This window comes from Chanodichthys erythropterus, chromosome 11 (assembly GCF_024489055.1).
Source record: "Chanodichthys erythropterus isolate Z2021 chromosome 11, ASM2448905v1, whole genome shotgun sequence".
NCBI lineage: Eukaryota > Metazoa > Chordata > Actinopteri > Cypriniformes > Xenocyprididae > Chanodichthys > Chanodichthys erythropterus.
This window is the reverse complement of record NC_090231.1, coordinates 47,091,157-47,107,720: the sequence shown is the minus strand read 5'-3', so window position 1 is coordinate 47,107,720 and position 16,564 is coordinate 47,091,157. Positions and strand designations below refer to the sequence as shown.

Genomic DNA, 16,564 nt, shown 5'->3' with positions numbered 1-16,564 from the left:
AAACACTTAATAATGATAATAATAACAATAATAATAATAATAATAACGTAAAAACAAAGAAAAAGATCTTTCCAGACCTGCAATGCACCACCATTGGTCCAGCGTCTGGCGGGTTGCAGGATTTGACCCTGCGCAGGAAGGCCAGGAATGGCGTGGGATGTTCCGGGACGCCGTGATCCGGCCACGCCGTGAACTGGAACTGCCGCACCTCGCGCTTCTCGCTGGATCCGTTCTGAATTCAAGAGTAAAACGCTCACAGCACAGATGAAATATTTCAGTTTTGGGTGAACGATCCCTGAAACACTCACATACCTTGTAAAGTGCAAACGTTCGAACGCAGTACGTCGCCAACTCAACCGTGTCTAGCAGTGTGACCTGAATGAGTCCGTACGTCTCCGTCCCTCTGTTTGGCCAGTACTGGTCACACTTCACCTACAAACACACACACACACACACACACACACACACACACACACACATCTCCATCAAACCTGCATCATGTAAATTTAAAGCAAGAGAATAACTGCAGCGAGCAACACGATTCCCATTTCCTGCTGACAAGCGGATTTCTCAACACATGAGCAGGTTTCCATGAGCCTGACAGACGCTATAATTACTATCTCAAGCGCTCTGTCGCAATCACATTAAAGCTGGGCCCTCATTACCATTATAGATGTTGGTTGCATTGTGAGTCGCTATAAAAGAGCGTTGCATTACTGTATAGCGGCCGCCCTGTCAGGAGGAAAAGAATAAAAAAGACGGAAAACACAGTTACAAGAAGAAAATCGACATGCTTCACGTTTTCAGGTCCGTCTAAATGCAAACAAGAGCAGGATCTGAATGATTATATTGTGCTGATAACATATTCGTTAGGACATTGTTTAGCTGTGAATATCTTGATGCTGAGCTTATTAAAATGCATCGATTCGTTCCAGATGACCACATGACCGAAACCATGAGAGGCTGCACGTTACAGCCACACAAAGAGCGCAGGAGAGCTGCTTTATGTGACCCTCCAGTCCATCTTTAAAGATTAGACCAGCAAGACAGAGCAAAAGCATCAGTCTATGGATTCATGCAAGGGAAAATTCACATCACAGAGAATAAATGCAGGAAAATCAAAGCATGATTTTAAATTCTGCAACTCATAATGGCAGCTGAAGATGACATGATGTTCTGTGTCTTGCCTTAGAGAAGAAATGAAAAGGAATCTGAGAAAACACACACACATCAATGGTGCAAATGAGGAAAAGATGAAATTAAATGTGGGTAAAATCTGCAAAAATTGTGGATGACATGGATTGAAATATTAATTATACCAGCAATTGGTTTGACAAAAACGACAAAAGCTTTTAAACCTCTGTTTGAAAACAGCTCATTTTGCCATTAATTAACGTAATTTGTTAAAAATAATACTGTTATTATAATTATAGCTGTGTGCTTTTCACAAATAGGGTACGAAATAGGGCCAGAATAAACAGTCAGTAAAAAAAAAAAAAAGATGCTTTACCATCAGAAAAACATCAGGAGGAGAAACAAAATATTATTTGAGCTGTTCAATTTCTGTTAATATGATGTTTACAATTTTTCTAACCCTGCTATCAAAGTTTAAGACTTACTGTTTAACACCCTGGTTTGTGTGATTGTCACTTATTTGCCAATAAATCTTAAAGAAATATCAGTATTAAATAGAAAAACAACAACAACAACAAAACATCATTATAAAGTACTTAATTTGTTAATTTATTTCCCATAAAAACATATACTCAGAATGTGCAATAGTTAAATGTTTTTGGTAATTAATATTAGTTAATATTTAATATTTCTTTACTCCAATTATTTGAATATCAATTTAACATGTCAAAATTACGGCTTTGTTGTATAATTTTGATTTGTTAATTGAGAACTTTAAGCTAGGTTTGTTTTATGTGATATAATAGTTTATTAAACATTTATAATAGTTCTCAAAATAAAAAAAAAATCATGGGACACCACACTGTACAATATTCACGACAAGTTCCATTTATAAAAATAATAATTATTAATTAAACTGTTTTACTGTTGTTGGTTCAAAAAATAAGCAATTCATCATTAATTAAAAATTGAAAAGGAATCCAGTATTGAATAACTGGACATAGTCTAAAAGCGACAAACAAAGATTGTAGTATGTGAGTATGTACTTAAAATAATGTTAAAATGTCATTAATTTATACACATCAGTTTACTTGTGAGACAGCAGTACGCTGCAGAAAGACTCCGCCCATGTGCTCTCCTGATTGATCTGTCACATCGCATCGGGCATGAACAGACAATGGTGTAAGCCAATCAAATCAACATATGAGTAGTGATGTCACAGCAAATCATACCCTGGATCTTTCCTCCAGTTTGGTCATCATGACGATATTTGCACTCCGCTGCTCCCAAATCATACGCCAAAAATCGCCGAAGGTCTCTGGCAGCGCACCTTGAGTGGCGATGTAGGCGTTCTGTTTGCGGTAACCGTCAATGTAGTTTGAATTGATGTAATCACTCCCTGGAATACCTGCAAAAACAACACAACATACAGAACACAGTGAGAACAAGACGACTACGGAACAATGTGTTTTTAGGACATGGCTACTTGGGTGCTAAAGTGTTCTGCTTCAGTCTAGCTTTAAAACAAAACCATTGTTTTTTCATGCACTGGTCGATTTTGAGATTTTGGTCTATTTTGCTTCCATAACATGTCTGCTTTCTAACTATTGGAAAAAATAGAAAAGAAAAAAAATCCAAAATACACATTTAAGTGTTTAGTTTATAGCACCTAATATATTTGCATCTGTAGTTTTCATTTATAAATACATATCTTCAAAGTCTATTAGTTTTTTCTCCACCTCAGCAGCACTTACATACACCAAACTTTAACTCTAATTTGTTAACAAAATCAAACAATCAAATCATTTTGAACCTGGCTTTCAGATTTCTATTCTGGAAATGCATGCAAATTAGTGCAAGTAGATAGTGTCTTGTTTGCATATTTCAGAAAAGCGTTTTCTTAATACAGAACAATTGTCTTAATGTACTGTGATTAATCAACTGTAAGTATGGTGATGTTTATTAGTTGTAATTCATATCTATTGTATTCATATCTACCTGTAAAAAAAAAAAAAAAAAAAAAAAAGATGCTCTAGATTGACTTTCATTTCGAGACATGTTGACTTTTTTGTCAAACATTTAGTTATCAAAAGAAAATCATTTAAAAACAAAACAGTTTCATGATAATGTTGCATATATATCAAAATGACAGATCAGTGAGATTGTCAAACTTCAGATGGGAAGTTTCTGCAAAATGGCCCCAAATCTTCATTTCACATATACTGTTATTTCTGATGAGCAGACCTCCATTCTCCATTAGAAAAAAATGAAACAGTGGAATAAATTGAATCTAAGTGAAAAAGTGTGAGAAATCTGAAGAAAACAGAGCAAGGCTTGATTTCTGCTGTTAAAGGGCTGACAGCGTGTCAATGCTGCAGCTCCAGCTCAGCTCACACATGCAGCGGAGAGATAAAACTCATCCCAGCGTTCCCTCGTCCTCCCTACGCCTCCTCTCACTCACTGTCTCTCCCTCTCTCTGTCTGTCTGTCTCTCTTCCATGTGAATTATTTCACTAAGAATTAAATAAATTAAAAACTCCATGTTTTTCATTTTCTCGTTCATTCTGTGACTGACAGGATAGAAAGACAATTAATCCTGCATTTCCTTCCTATTGTTGGAGACAAAAGAGGCCAAAATGACACGTAGATATAAAAAATTAGTATTGAACAGATGTGTGTGTGTGTGTGTGTGTGTGTGTGTGTGTGTGTGTGTGTGTGTGTGTGTGTGTGTGTGTGTGTGTGTGTGTGTGTACTAATAATATTAATAACTAAAATTAAAATGAAAACCGAAAAAAATAAAAATAAATGCTAAATATTATAATTAAAATATTAATAAATACTGAACATTTAAGCAAATGCTATATATTACAATTAAAATATTAATAAATACTATAATAGTATATAAAAAATACTAAAACAACACTGACTAATGGAAAATGACAAAAAATACTAATTAAGAAAGTGATTTCTTGCAGCTTATAACAGTATCATGCACTCCATTGGAATCAACTGTAAGTTGAGTCAATTATGTTCCATTAGCATTAGGATGTTGCTTTACATTGTAACTCCCTACATATGCAGTAAACATCAAGAGAGCTTACTAGGTTTAGGAACACAGCCATTATTTCTCCATCTTGTGTCTCAGATTGTCTTTTCTCAGACTGAATGTGAGCAGGCCGGTGGAGAAGCAGCTTCATCAGTGTTTTTGGTGTGTGAAGGAAGCGGGTCTGAGTTTGATGTGGATTTTCTGCAGCAGTTCATCACACTATTTCATTTCTCATTGTGAAACACAAAGCGGGCGCATTTATCAGGGCTGGACACGGTGGATGGGCATTTATTTGTTTCATTGTTCGCTGGTTGAATATGTTATTTGACACAGTTTGGAGGGAAATTAGATGTTTTATTTTGGGAATGATTATTATTATTATTATTTATTTATTTTTTTTACGAGGAGAAAACATTAAATATGAATGTGTAAAGCTGCTGTAGACACTGCAAAATTAGTTTCTTAATCAGTATTTTTGTCTTGTTTCCAATAAAATGATTTGAACAGCATAAAAAAGACACTGTATATAAAAGTCACTGTAAATATCTTAAATTAAGTTTATTAAGTTTATTATTAAAATTAGTTTTTGTTTGTTTAGACATATAATTTGTACATTTATTCATTAATATATTTGTTAATTTGTAAGACATTTGTCATAACTTTTTCGTTAATTATTTTTATTTATAGTTATTTATAGCTTTGTGCATTAATTGTTAAATTTGTTCAATGATTTGACCAAAACAAGAGCATGAATAATTCTGAAATGCTACGATGATCAAAAAATAATAAGAAGAGAAGATCGTACCATCGATGGCGGAGAGCAGGACCCTGGAGTGATCGTAGGCAATGACGTTAGCGTATCTGTTCTTTGGTTTATTCACCTCCAGGTTTGAATGTTCCCATGTAAACTGCTGACCAGGATCAATTGACTAAGGGAAAAAAATGAGAAAAACAGATTAATTAATGAGCACACATTAGTCATCAGAGCAAAACAAAGTCACACTGATGCATTTCATTTGCACCCCACATATGCTAACCGTTGGCTCGAACACAACATACTCTGAGTGCCTCAAGACCAAAAATATCTATCTGAAATAGAAAGACGCATCCTGACCCACACGGTTATGATCAGCGTTCAGTGTCTGTAAAAATAGAGTGGCGACTGTAACACGTCATACAACAAGAACGTCATATAACAAAAATAAACGCTGGTGCTGGGCGGTGAAACGTGGGAAAATGCTTTATCACAAACTTCTTCTGTCCTACAGTATATAAACGACCAATGAATTACTGAGATTGTCATTGCAAAAGGCATCAGTACACATTAATGAATGAATGAATGAATGAATGAACAAATGAATAAATGACAATTCTATACAGAAATTAAGGAATAAAGGTGATTCTTTACGGAAACATTTTTTGATATACTGGTTGAAAGTCTCCTCATATCCAACCACTATGTTAAACGGTGTAAGTGTATTTTTATATATATATCATCTGTGGAAGGCATAGGTCCATAAAATGTTCATCCAATCATTATATTCGGTCTGAATGAAATGATACGATGACCTATCAGCCTCAATGTATGTTTTTACATACCCTTGCGCACCCTGTTCATGCAGACTTACTTCATCAGCGTATTTCATGCTATGCGTAGTACAGACAGACATCAGTCACGGAGCACCACAAACAAACAGCCACCTTTGCGGTTCTTCCAAAACAACTAACTTATGCTACGTTTACACCATAACTACCGTTATTAAGAGATGGCAACCTGTGACATTCTAACCGGAGCTGTTCACGTCCTCAGACTCGGAATTATGCATTTCCATGTCAGCAGTATCAACACCGAAATTAATCTGCAGCAGTCAGGTACAAGCTCTTTAAATTGTTTACGTTCATTATTATTGTAATGTTATGTTCTTTTAGATATGAGGTAGTTTAACGCCATCTCTTGTGGCGCTTTGCTGAGAGCAGCTGCGTGTGTTCATGTGTTTTGGAGGAGGCGTGGTTTTGGAGATGCTTTGAAGGGAAGGTGGGATGTTATGATTTGAAAGCTAGCTCACTATTGCTAGCCTCTATGAAACTGTCCTATTGCACCTTTAATGGACAAACGAATGAATGCATATATATCTATATCCATATATATATCTACATATGTTTGAATGAAATAATTCTAAATAATCAATGAAAAGATTTATGAGATTTAAATGTCTAACAAGTTAAATTAATAATTTAAATTAAATAAGTTAAATAGATGTATGAAAGCATATATAATCCACATATGGGTGAATAAATTAAAGTGATGAATAAATGAATGGAGGAAATGAACTAAAAAGAGAATGAATGAATGAATGAATGAATGAATGAATGAATGAATGAATGAATGAATGAATGAATGAATGAATGAATGAACGAATGAATGAACGAACAAATGAATGAATGAATGAATGAACTAACAGAATAATGAATCAATGTACAAATTAATTTAACAAATGCATGAATGGACAAATGAATAAACACATTAATTAATGCACAGAAAGAAAGAAAGAAAGAAATATATATATATATATATATATATATATATATATATATATATATATATATATATATATATATATATATATATATATATATATAATATATATAATACATTTACTAGCAAATTTATTAAATTATGAAATCAAAAGACAAAAAATATATAGGAATGAACAAAGGGCCGAATGAATGAATGAACAGATTAATGAATCAATGTAAAAATTAATTTAACAAATGCAGGAATGTACAAATGAATGAACACACTAATAAATTAATGCACAGAAAGAAAGAAAGAAAGAAAGAAAGAAAGAAAGAAAGAAAGAAAGAAAGAAAGAAAGAAAGAAAGATTGAAAGAAAGAAAGAAAGAAAGAAAGAAAGAAAGAAAGAAAGAAAGAAAGAAAGAAAGAAAGAAAGAAAGAAAGAATATATAATCCATTTACAGGCAGATTAATTAATTACCGGAAAAAATGAATGGATGAAATGAAATGACAAAAACAAAATATAGGAATGAACAAAGGACCAAATGAATGAATGAATGAACAGATTAATGAATCAATGTACAAATTAATTTAACAAATGCATGAATGGACAAATGAATAAACACATAAACAATAAATTAATATAAAGAAAGAAAGAAAGAAAGAAAGAAAGAAAGAAAGAAAGAAAGAAAGAAAGAAAGAAAGAAAGAAAGAAAGAAAGAAAGAATATATAATCCATTTACAGGCAAATTAATTCATTATCAAAAAAAAAAAAGAATAAATGAAATGACAAAAAAATATAGGATTGAACAAAGGACCAAATGAATGAATGAATGAATAGTTTACACACTGCAGTCCATCTCCACATCTCCACATATAAATCTTTCTGCAGTGATGCTCTTCTATACATTTCGTCAGGAAGTCACACGATTGAAGGTTTCAGTACTGAGCATTAAAAACAGGTGTCGGCATGAAAGCCCTGGAGAACACGGGATGAGTCTGCCAGTGAAAGAGCTTTTGTGCACAATATGACCTCAGCGTCAGTCTTATGTGCAGTTTGCAATTTTTTCCCATTTACTTTAATAATGAAATTATTCAGTCTCCGCAGTGTCTTTTGAAAATGAAAAGATGATACGCATCTGCCTGCGAGCCAGCTCTCCGCGTTGACAAATTTCAAATTACAGTTTTCAGAGGAGCGTTGAATGAATGAAAATTGGTCCCGTAAGCGTAGAGGGGAAAGTAATGTCTTCATGCCTTGAATAGATTTTAAAGGATCACACAGAGATGTGCTCCCTTTCAAACGGCGCTTTTGTCCACTGATGTGCCCTTTCAAACGAGAGCAGACGACTGCAAACAAATCGCAGCCCCACTTGGACAAATTACACTCCAAAATAGCAAAACGATAAACGTTCTGAGATTGTCAATAGTCAAAGCAGATATTTCACATTCGCAGTCTGAGTTTGGCTGTTGAGAGAAGTGGAGAACGCTGCTGTTTTAGCAGTAAAGTGCTCGTGCTTGTTTGTGTAACCTCTACAATAAGCAAACGGGGCCCAATATGAAAAACCGTAAATTGACAGTGGTGCTATTTTTCTGCCAGGGCGAGTCGCCGCGCTGCACCATAAAGCGTCACTAAAGATGACAAATCTCCAGTTAAGCCGCGTCATTCTGCCCAGATCTTTTGAAACATTGCTTGTGAACTTGCCCGCTTCATTGTGCTGCTGAAATTACTTTCCGTGCCCATGCAAAACCACCCCAGAATGACAATCCCGTGTGTTTTAGCTCAGCTCTGGCAGTCGTCTTGGCGGAGCTCCACGTCTGACCTCATGCTCAGTAACCGCAGACTGAGGGGCCTGAAAAGAGTGACGAACCCTCGCTCTCAAAGCCCTGCTCTGCTCAAATAACAACCCATCAGGAAAAAAAACAGAGTATAATGTTTTGGCCCTGTGATCTCAATGACATGTCTCTCCCAACTAGATAACAAGATTACACCGAGAAACATCCTACCTGACCTTTTCTATGCTGGCACGTTAAATGACAGCTGATAGGCGGCGGGAGATACGGATGGGAAATGTTTCATTGTGGTTGGCGGGGAGCTGTGAGCGTGACCGATACGATCGTGTTTTTGAGCGCCGAACGTTCATCAGGTCAAAACCGAATAGTGGTGGTCCATCTGAATGCTACACCTGCACACAACACATGGTGTGCAGGAACACTTTCCAGAGCGTTGCTAGGGCGTTTCTTATCAAATCAGTGTGAGTAACGGTGATAGCAATGCTTGACCTTAAAACTATCAGCAATAATGTTGAAAATCATTCAATTTGTTGTTTTGAAACCTTTCAAATAATAACATTTCAAATAATCTCAAATAAATCTGGGATTCAAATATAAAGGTTTTTTTTTTTTGAATACTGCAAAACAAACAAACAAAATCATGCTTGAGAACATGATCATCTGTTTTTGTTTATGCAGTTGCTTCTGTTAATAAAACTACACACACAAAATACTCAGACATTCTCAAATTCATGTTCATTTTCAAATTATGCTCATAATATCATTTTCATTACCATTAGAAAAATGCTAAACAGAAGCTTTTTATCCAGTGGTTAACCAGTTGATGGTAGCCATTGACTTCCATAATAGTAAAAAAAAAAAAATACAAAAATCAATGGCTACCATCAACTGTCTGGTTACAAACATTCTTTAAAATATATTCTTTTGTGTTCATCAGAAGAAAGAAACTCATACAGGTTTTGGACAACATGAGTCCAAAATGATGCCATTTTTTTAATTTTTGGGTGAACTATCTCTTTTACAACTGCCACTTTTTAGAATCAGGGTTCTAACATATGTTATCATAGAAACAGCTATTTGTGAGCAAATATATACATACAGTTTGTTATTTACAGTGTATATATATATATATATATATATATATATATATATATATATATATATATATATATATATATATATATATATATATATATATATCAGGGATGCAAACAGGTAAGGGGAAAACAAAGATAAGAACATTGCGTGGGCATGCTTCGCACAGATTTTTTTAAAAGATATTTGCTCATTTGTAGTTACTTTTGGGGATTTTTTTTATTTATTATTTATTACCTTATATGTATTTTTAACATATTAACATATTGTTGCAACATTTTACCAAAATCAACAATTGGTCAAAATCTCATGTTATAAAAAATGAAGTGCTATGCAGGCAATTTAAGAGAATAGTGGCTGATTAGACAGCAATACTGAGCAAAACTGCAAACTGTTTGCCCTCTCTCTCTTCAGTGTTCCCACATCTCAGACCTCAAATACATTAAAAACCATGTCTATAAATGGTAATATTTTAAGTAAAGAGTAAAGGAAACACTGTACAGTACTTATTGAAACAACCAGTTCTTTATTTACCCTTGAAAGTTCACAAGTACCCTTGCAAGTTCACAAGTACCCTTCACAAGTACTCTTGTAACAGGGTACTTACCCACCCCCCCCACCCCTCATAATAAATAAATAAATAAATGTGTGTGTGTGTGTGTATATATATATATATATATATATATTTATATATATATTTATATATATATTTATATAGTCAAAGGATTAAAAAAGTCATGTAAATTAGTTGGTAATAAAATGAGAAGCTATTGCAACCTATGGAATTATCTAAAAAATATATATACATATTTTATTTATTATTTTAATATATTAACACTCCTACGCTCTTAAAAATAAAAGTTCTTTATTGGCATCGATGGTTTCATGAAGAACCTTTAACATCCTTTCCACTGCAAAAAGGTTCTTAAAAATGGGAAAAGTTCTTCAGATTATTAAAATTGTTCACTGAAAGGTTCTTCAGGGAACCAAAAGTGGTTCTTCTATCATCACTGCAAAAAAAAAAAAAAAAAAAGAAAAATATATTTTTTTTTATGAAGCTTTATTTTAATAGTGTAGTTCCTGTAAATAAAGAAAAGTTTGAAAACTTTACCATTACAGCAGAAAATACCAGAAATATTGTTTTTGATAATGGGTGGCCTTGGAGTCAAAAAGGTTGAGAACAAAAACAGCTTTTTTTCCCTGTAGAAAGTAATACAAAAGCTGATGATTACCTCATATTCCTGTGAAAACTTCAAGTTGTCGTTTGCTTTCAGGCGCTCGATATGATCAGCCAGCTCCATGACCGGAATGGGAGGGTGACTGGCCATCCCTGCAGACAGAAGACAGACAAAGAGTCCTGATGTAAGTGCTAGTGAATCTGGGTGCACACCGAGAGATGAGGATAGAGGATGGAGAATGTGAGGTTTTTATTTGGCCTGTATGATTGGACGAAGCAGCCACATGCTTGAAGAAAATGGACACAAAAGCCGCACAGAGCATTCCTAATGAAGAGAAGAATGTTATTCGTCCGCAAACGTTAACATGGTGGAAAGATGAAATAGAGAAGAACATTAGGGGCTGGATATTAAAGTTTGAGCCGGCCATGAGTCTAAAGGATGCGACATATCAAACCCCGCCTCCTGCGCTGGCGTGAGGCAAAGCGGTGTGAGATGATGAACGCATAAATAAATGAGACAATCAAGAGAGCAATTGTAGGAAATGAACAGACACAGTGGCATATGTAGAAACAAGAACGACTAACTTGACAAATGGAGGTTACTGGGGTAAACCGATGTGGCTGAACCTGCAAAGGAAAAGGGGACGGGGATAAATCATACTAGCTGACGTTAAAACAAGCAAATGTGGTGATCGGTCACTATCAGAACTAAAAAGAGGCAGTAGAAACACAGTCTGAAATGACAATAGACAGTTCGCAAACAACGCTTCAACTTTATCTCTAAGTTTGTTTGTTAGTAAAAACAAATTCACGCATGCCAATGGCTAACATACGACAAGCATGCGGAAATGAGGATAACAAGTTCGGAAGAGGAACCAAGAAAAAGAAAAAAACAAATGTCAAAACAAACAAACAAATGTAACAAGGAGAAAGAAGATGGCGTGCACGTTTATCATGCGCATTTTTGTTCTCTTCAGTAACGAAAGCGCATGTCAGTGAGAATAAGAGTTTGTGTTTGCACTGCAGAGGATGCTTTTGAATAGTCGAGGAGCAGAAGCTGCTCTCTGATAACCGGTTTGCATAACAACAGCCTGCGTGCCACAGAAAAAAGAGTCCGTATGCTTGGACGTGGCGCTGCGGTTCTTTCATCTCTGGGCTGATAGAAGAGGGCATTAGCTAATGGAGGCAGCAGGAGAGAGCTGCCATCCACCGCCTCTCAAGACCCATTACCAGCCGCGGTGACAATGAAACTGCCATTCGGAGAAACGCGTCGGAGCGACATCAAGCACCCTCAAGATGAAAATTGAGATGGGGGGGGAGGGGGTGACCGCACGATGGCATCAAGGGTTTGAAGAGAGGAGGGCTAATGCAGAGGCCATTCTCACTGAAGAGAGGGATCTTCAGCTGTCGAGAGCCTGCGTTAGGCTGCCTGAGGGGAAAATGGAGGATGCAAACCTTCTCTAAGAGGCTGTTTGTGAAAGAGGGGCATGAGTCCACTAATAAAGAGCTGCTGAGAGGATTGAGTGCATGGAACATCGCTCTTGAAACCATGTTGCAATGCAAACCCGGCACGTGAATACTGTATGAGTCTTGCCGTGTTTGTGTCGTAGATGAATATCAAACTGAACACCGGCTGCGGTACATGGATGGGAATCAAGTTAATGATTTTGGATCGTTAACAACTTTTTATATGGCACTTGATGTATTGTTCAAGAAGAAAACCAAGCTTGAACCAGCTTGAGGTGGTTGACTGGTCTCACTTTAGCTAGTCTAACACTGTTGATGAGCCCAAAAGCACTGAATGGTCCTAAATCAAAGACCAGCTAAACACAGGCTGACCCTAACAGATGTTCATCAAGATCAACAGTCGTGTTAACCTTGCAACACTTCCCGCATTCATCAGTCATGTTTATGTGCTTTCAAACACGATGTGTGCATGTGTGTGCCTAGTGCATGTGTGTGCCTTGATTCCCAAACAGAATATACAATAACCAATGGAGCTTTTAAGGGTTTTGATTAGCAACAAATGACAATCCTCAGAATAAACTCACTAGCTATGCTTACATCCACCCAAATAATCCATTTATAATTGGATTGAGGAAATCCGATTGTAGAAAATTAGTAAACATTCCTTGTGAGCTATTATGAATTGTGTTGGGAACTGAGTTTTTGGGGTTGGCTGGTTGGTCTCCCAAGCCCCTTTAAAACCATCAAAACAGACCAGCCTGACTAGTGGAAAAAAGCTTGTTAGCAAGCTAACATCAGCAAATGCTGGTCTAAGCTGTTTTTATCCAAAAGGTGAACTGTTTCCCTCCAGTCCATCTGTCTTGCTCTTGCAGTCCAGCTGTTTCTGACAGACAGACAGATGGACTCAGTTCAGTGTGTTTAGAGCTAGTCTCACTGGCACCAGGTTCTCCTCTGAGAAACTAATGGAGCAAATGTTGTCACCGCTGTTCTGCCCCTCAGAAAATAAATCTATAGGTCTTCACGGCTGGCCGGTTTAGAACCGAGTGCACTTCACCTTGTTCACCAAGGTCAGGAGGGAGCAGCCCGCTCAACAATTCCCAGATTCCTCTACGACTCGTTCACACTCCACTGATTTCAAGCACAATGGCCTGCCTACATGTGTGTATGTGTGTCTTGTTTCACCAACAGAATATACAATCACCAACAGAGGTTATATTGAATATATATCTCCATGGTCTTTTTACGCTGGCTTCAGTTAGCGACAGGCATTGCTCTTCAGGTAAACTAAGCTGTTATGAATGTGTTGCGAGGAGTTCTTGGGTCAGCTGTAAAGCTGCAATTCCTGAGTCCAGAGGGATTTCCTGCCCTTTTGTCTGTCCTAAAGCCACCTGTTCTGTGCGTTTGTGAGCACTCAGCCTGGTTCCTCGAGAGGTCTGCTCTCTATTCTTGGCTCCATATGGCGAACAGACCCTCGCATTACACCTTTAATATGCTGAGCAAAACAAGAGAACAATTTGACCTTTCTACTCTGTTTGTGTCCACAGATTCATTTAAGACTGTGTTTCTGAATGACACTGAGGCGCCAACAAGCTGACCAATGTGACACCAACATAACCGAGACAGTATTTCTGCTCCCAAAACCAGTGAGCTGCCTTAGTGGCCAATGATTTGATGTATTCTACATATGCAGCACCACACAATTAGATATTGTCTTGCTGATAAGCTAGAGACATACAGAAATATCAGGTAAAACAGACCGTGTATTCTCTCTTATGGATGACATTTTTTTCAGCTTGTCGCAATGCGTTCTGTAAAGGCAAAATGCAATGCTCCCATACATTTTGGTGAAATGCAATGCTGCAATTTTAGTGAAGCAACACATGCATTACTGCAGGCCTTTTGAGCAGCTTTCAAGTCTGGACTGAACCAGTTACATCATCCAAAATGCTGCCTAGGTAGGCAGCTCACTATGTTTTGGAACAGAGCTAATGTGTTTTAGACCAGTGGTTCCCAACCTTGATCCTGGAGTTTCCCAAAACTGCACATTTTGTTAGTCTCACTAATCAAAAATATCTGATTCAACTCATCAGCTTGTTAATTGTTAGAGACACTCAATCCTTAAATAAGCATGTCAGATAAGGGAGATCCAAAATTGAATTGTGAGTACCAGGGTTGGGAAGCACTGCTCTGGACTATCACGCTCCTCGTGATTCAAGATTATTACTTCACTTTCTATTTTATACTTCAATTCCAGGAAAAATAGTAGGAATCAAAACCTTTTGTTGAAGCTTCCTAGGATACTATGTTTCAAACTAGAGGAGTTGGTTTATGGTTTGTGTTTGGTTTGTGTTTGCATTAAGCTGCACTTACCTGGAGTCTGAAAGTTCAGACGACGTAACTCTACGGGGTCGGTGGGGTGATGGGAAGGCATTTCTTTACCACTGGGCAGACTGCCTTTCCTTGCCTCTGACTCTGCCCTTTTCCTAGAAAAAATAAAATAAAATAATAATAATTAAAAAAATCCTAATATACTTAAAGACAAAATTAAATGTGCTTGGACTGTCAGAGCAGCACTGCAAGTGGTCAAGCAAATACGCTTTTGATCAAAATTGAAATGAGACGTGTCCTGGTGTTCAGTGCACTCGACTGTGCCATGACCACTGCATGTGTCTCAGGTACAGCTCTTCTAATGCTCTTACCTGTCAGGTTGACTGCTCCAGTGAAAGCGGCAGAAGGGGAGAACAGAGGTTAGTATGCGACAAACACAGAACTCCTCATCAGTTCTGCTGATATTCAGAGGGGTTTTGCATTTGTTCATTTTCATCAGATCAGTTGTGGTAAGACATACATCCACTGTGCCTCTGATCCTAACTAAATCTGGTGTGAGAAAAAAGGTCTTTATCTCACATAGTCTTGTTTCTCATTTAATTTTGTGTTTTTTGAAGTGTGCCAACAGGACTTTGGGTCACGAAAGAGGCTCTTAGTTCAAAATAGTTTGAGAAGCCCTGATCTATCTGATGAGCAAAACTAATTTATAAAACAAATAATGAATATACACTACTGTTCAATAGTTTGGGGTCAGTAAGATTTTTAACGTAGCATCATGTCTTCAGTGTCACATGATCCTTGTGAATTTATTCCAATATGCTGATTTGTTTTGTTTTTTTTCAGGCATAACATTATGACCACCTTCCTAATATTGTGTTGGTCCCACTTTTGCTGCCAAAACAGCCCTGACCCGTCGAGGCATGGACTCCACTAGACCCCTGAAGGTGTGCTGTGGTATCTGGCACCAAGATGTTAGCAGTAAAACCATTATGTCCTGTAAGTTGCGAGGTGGGGCCTCCATGGATCGGACTTGTTTGTTGAGCACATCCCACAGATGCTTCATTGGATTGAGATCTGGGGAATTTGGAGGTTTCCCAGCAGAACATTGCCCCTCAGCAATAATTGCCGCCAGCTTGCTTTCTTCCCATAGTGCATCCTGGTGTCATGTGTTCCCCAGGTAAGTGGCGCACACGCACCCGGCCATCCATGTGCCGTAAAAGAAAACGTGATTCATCAGGCCAGGCCACCTTCTTTCATTGCTCTGTTGTACAGTTCTGATGCTCATGTGCCCACTGTTGGTGCTTTCGGCAGTGGACAGGGGCCAGCATGGGCACCCTGACTACTCTGCGGCTATGCAGCCCCATACGCAATAAACTGTGATGCACTGTGTATTCTGACACTTTTCTATCAGAACCAGCATTAACTCCTTGAGCAATTTGAGCTACAGTAGCTTGTCTGTTAGATCGGACCACACGGGCCAGCCTTCGCTCCTCACGTGCATCAATGAGCCTTGGCTTCTCATGACCCTGTCACCGGTTCACCACTGTTCCTTCCTTGGACCATTTTTGATAGATATTGACCACTGCAGACTGGGAACACCCCACAAGAGCTCCATTTTTGGAGATGCTCTGACCGTCTAGCCATCACAATTTTATATATATTATACCATCATATCATATACATATATGATTGATGTAATAATAATATAATATTGTCATGATCCCAGCCTGTGTTCCCGTGTCTTGTGTGAGGACTTTTGTTATTTCCTGTGCTGTGCCATTATTTGTTGTTCTTTGTAGTCTTTCTTGTTGATTAGTTTTCCCCAGGTGTTGCCTATTAGCCACACCCCTTGTTATCTTGTTAACCTTGTTTCCCTTTGTGTATTTATACCCTTGTGCTTCTCTAGTTGGGTTGTCAGTTGCTGTTTTTCGCTATATCTTGTTCCTGTCCGGTGTTTCCTAGTTTGCTCTGGCTACCCGATGTTTGTTTATTTTGTGGATTGTTTGCTATT

The 16,564-nt window shown here is 37.4% G+C and overlaps 1 protein-coding gene across 8 annotated transcripts in view; it reads right to left on the bottom strand.

The window, feature by feature from the left end:
- The window catches only part of LOC137030008 (receptor-type tyrosine-protein phosphatase delta), a 209,045-nt gene that overhangs the window by 24,855 nt on the left and 167,626 nt on the right, over nucleotides 1–16,564 (bottom strand). For 5 of the 8 annotated variants that reach the window (XM_067399912.1, XM_067399910.1, XM_067399913.1 and 2 more), the window contains 7 exons: nucleotides 14,596–14,708; nucleotides 11,344–11,385; nucleotides 10,814–10,911; nucleotides 4,985–5,108; nucleotides 2,367–2,542; nucleotides 313–432; nucleotides 78–232 (listed from right to left, as the gene is read on the bottom strand). In XM_067399912.1, the coding sequence (XP_067256013.1) occupies nucleotides 78–232; nucleotides 313–432; nucleotides 2,367–2,542; nucleotides 4,985–5,108; nucleotides 10,814–10,911; nucleotides 11,344–11,385; nucleotides 14,596–14,708 (828 nt within the window). The remainder of the gene's footprint in view (nucleotides 1–77; nucleotides 233–312; nucleotides 433–2,366; nucleotides 2,543–4,984; nucleotides 5,109–10,813; nucleotides 10,912–11,343; nucleotides 11,386–14,595; nucleotides 14,709–16,564) is intronic. The other 3 variants (XM_067399914.1, XM_067399916.1, XM_067399918.1) reach the window with 1 other exon arrangement.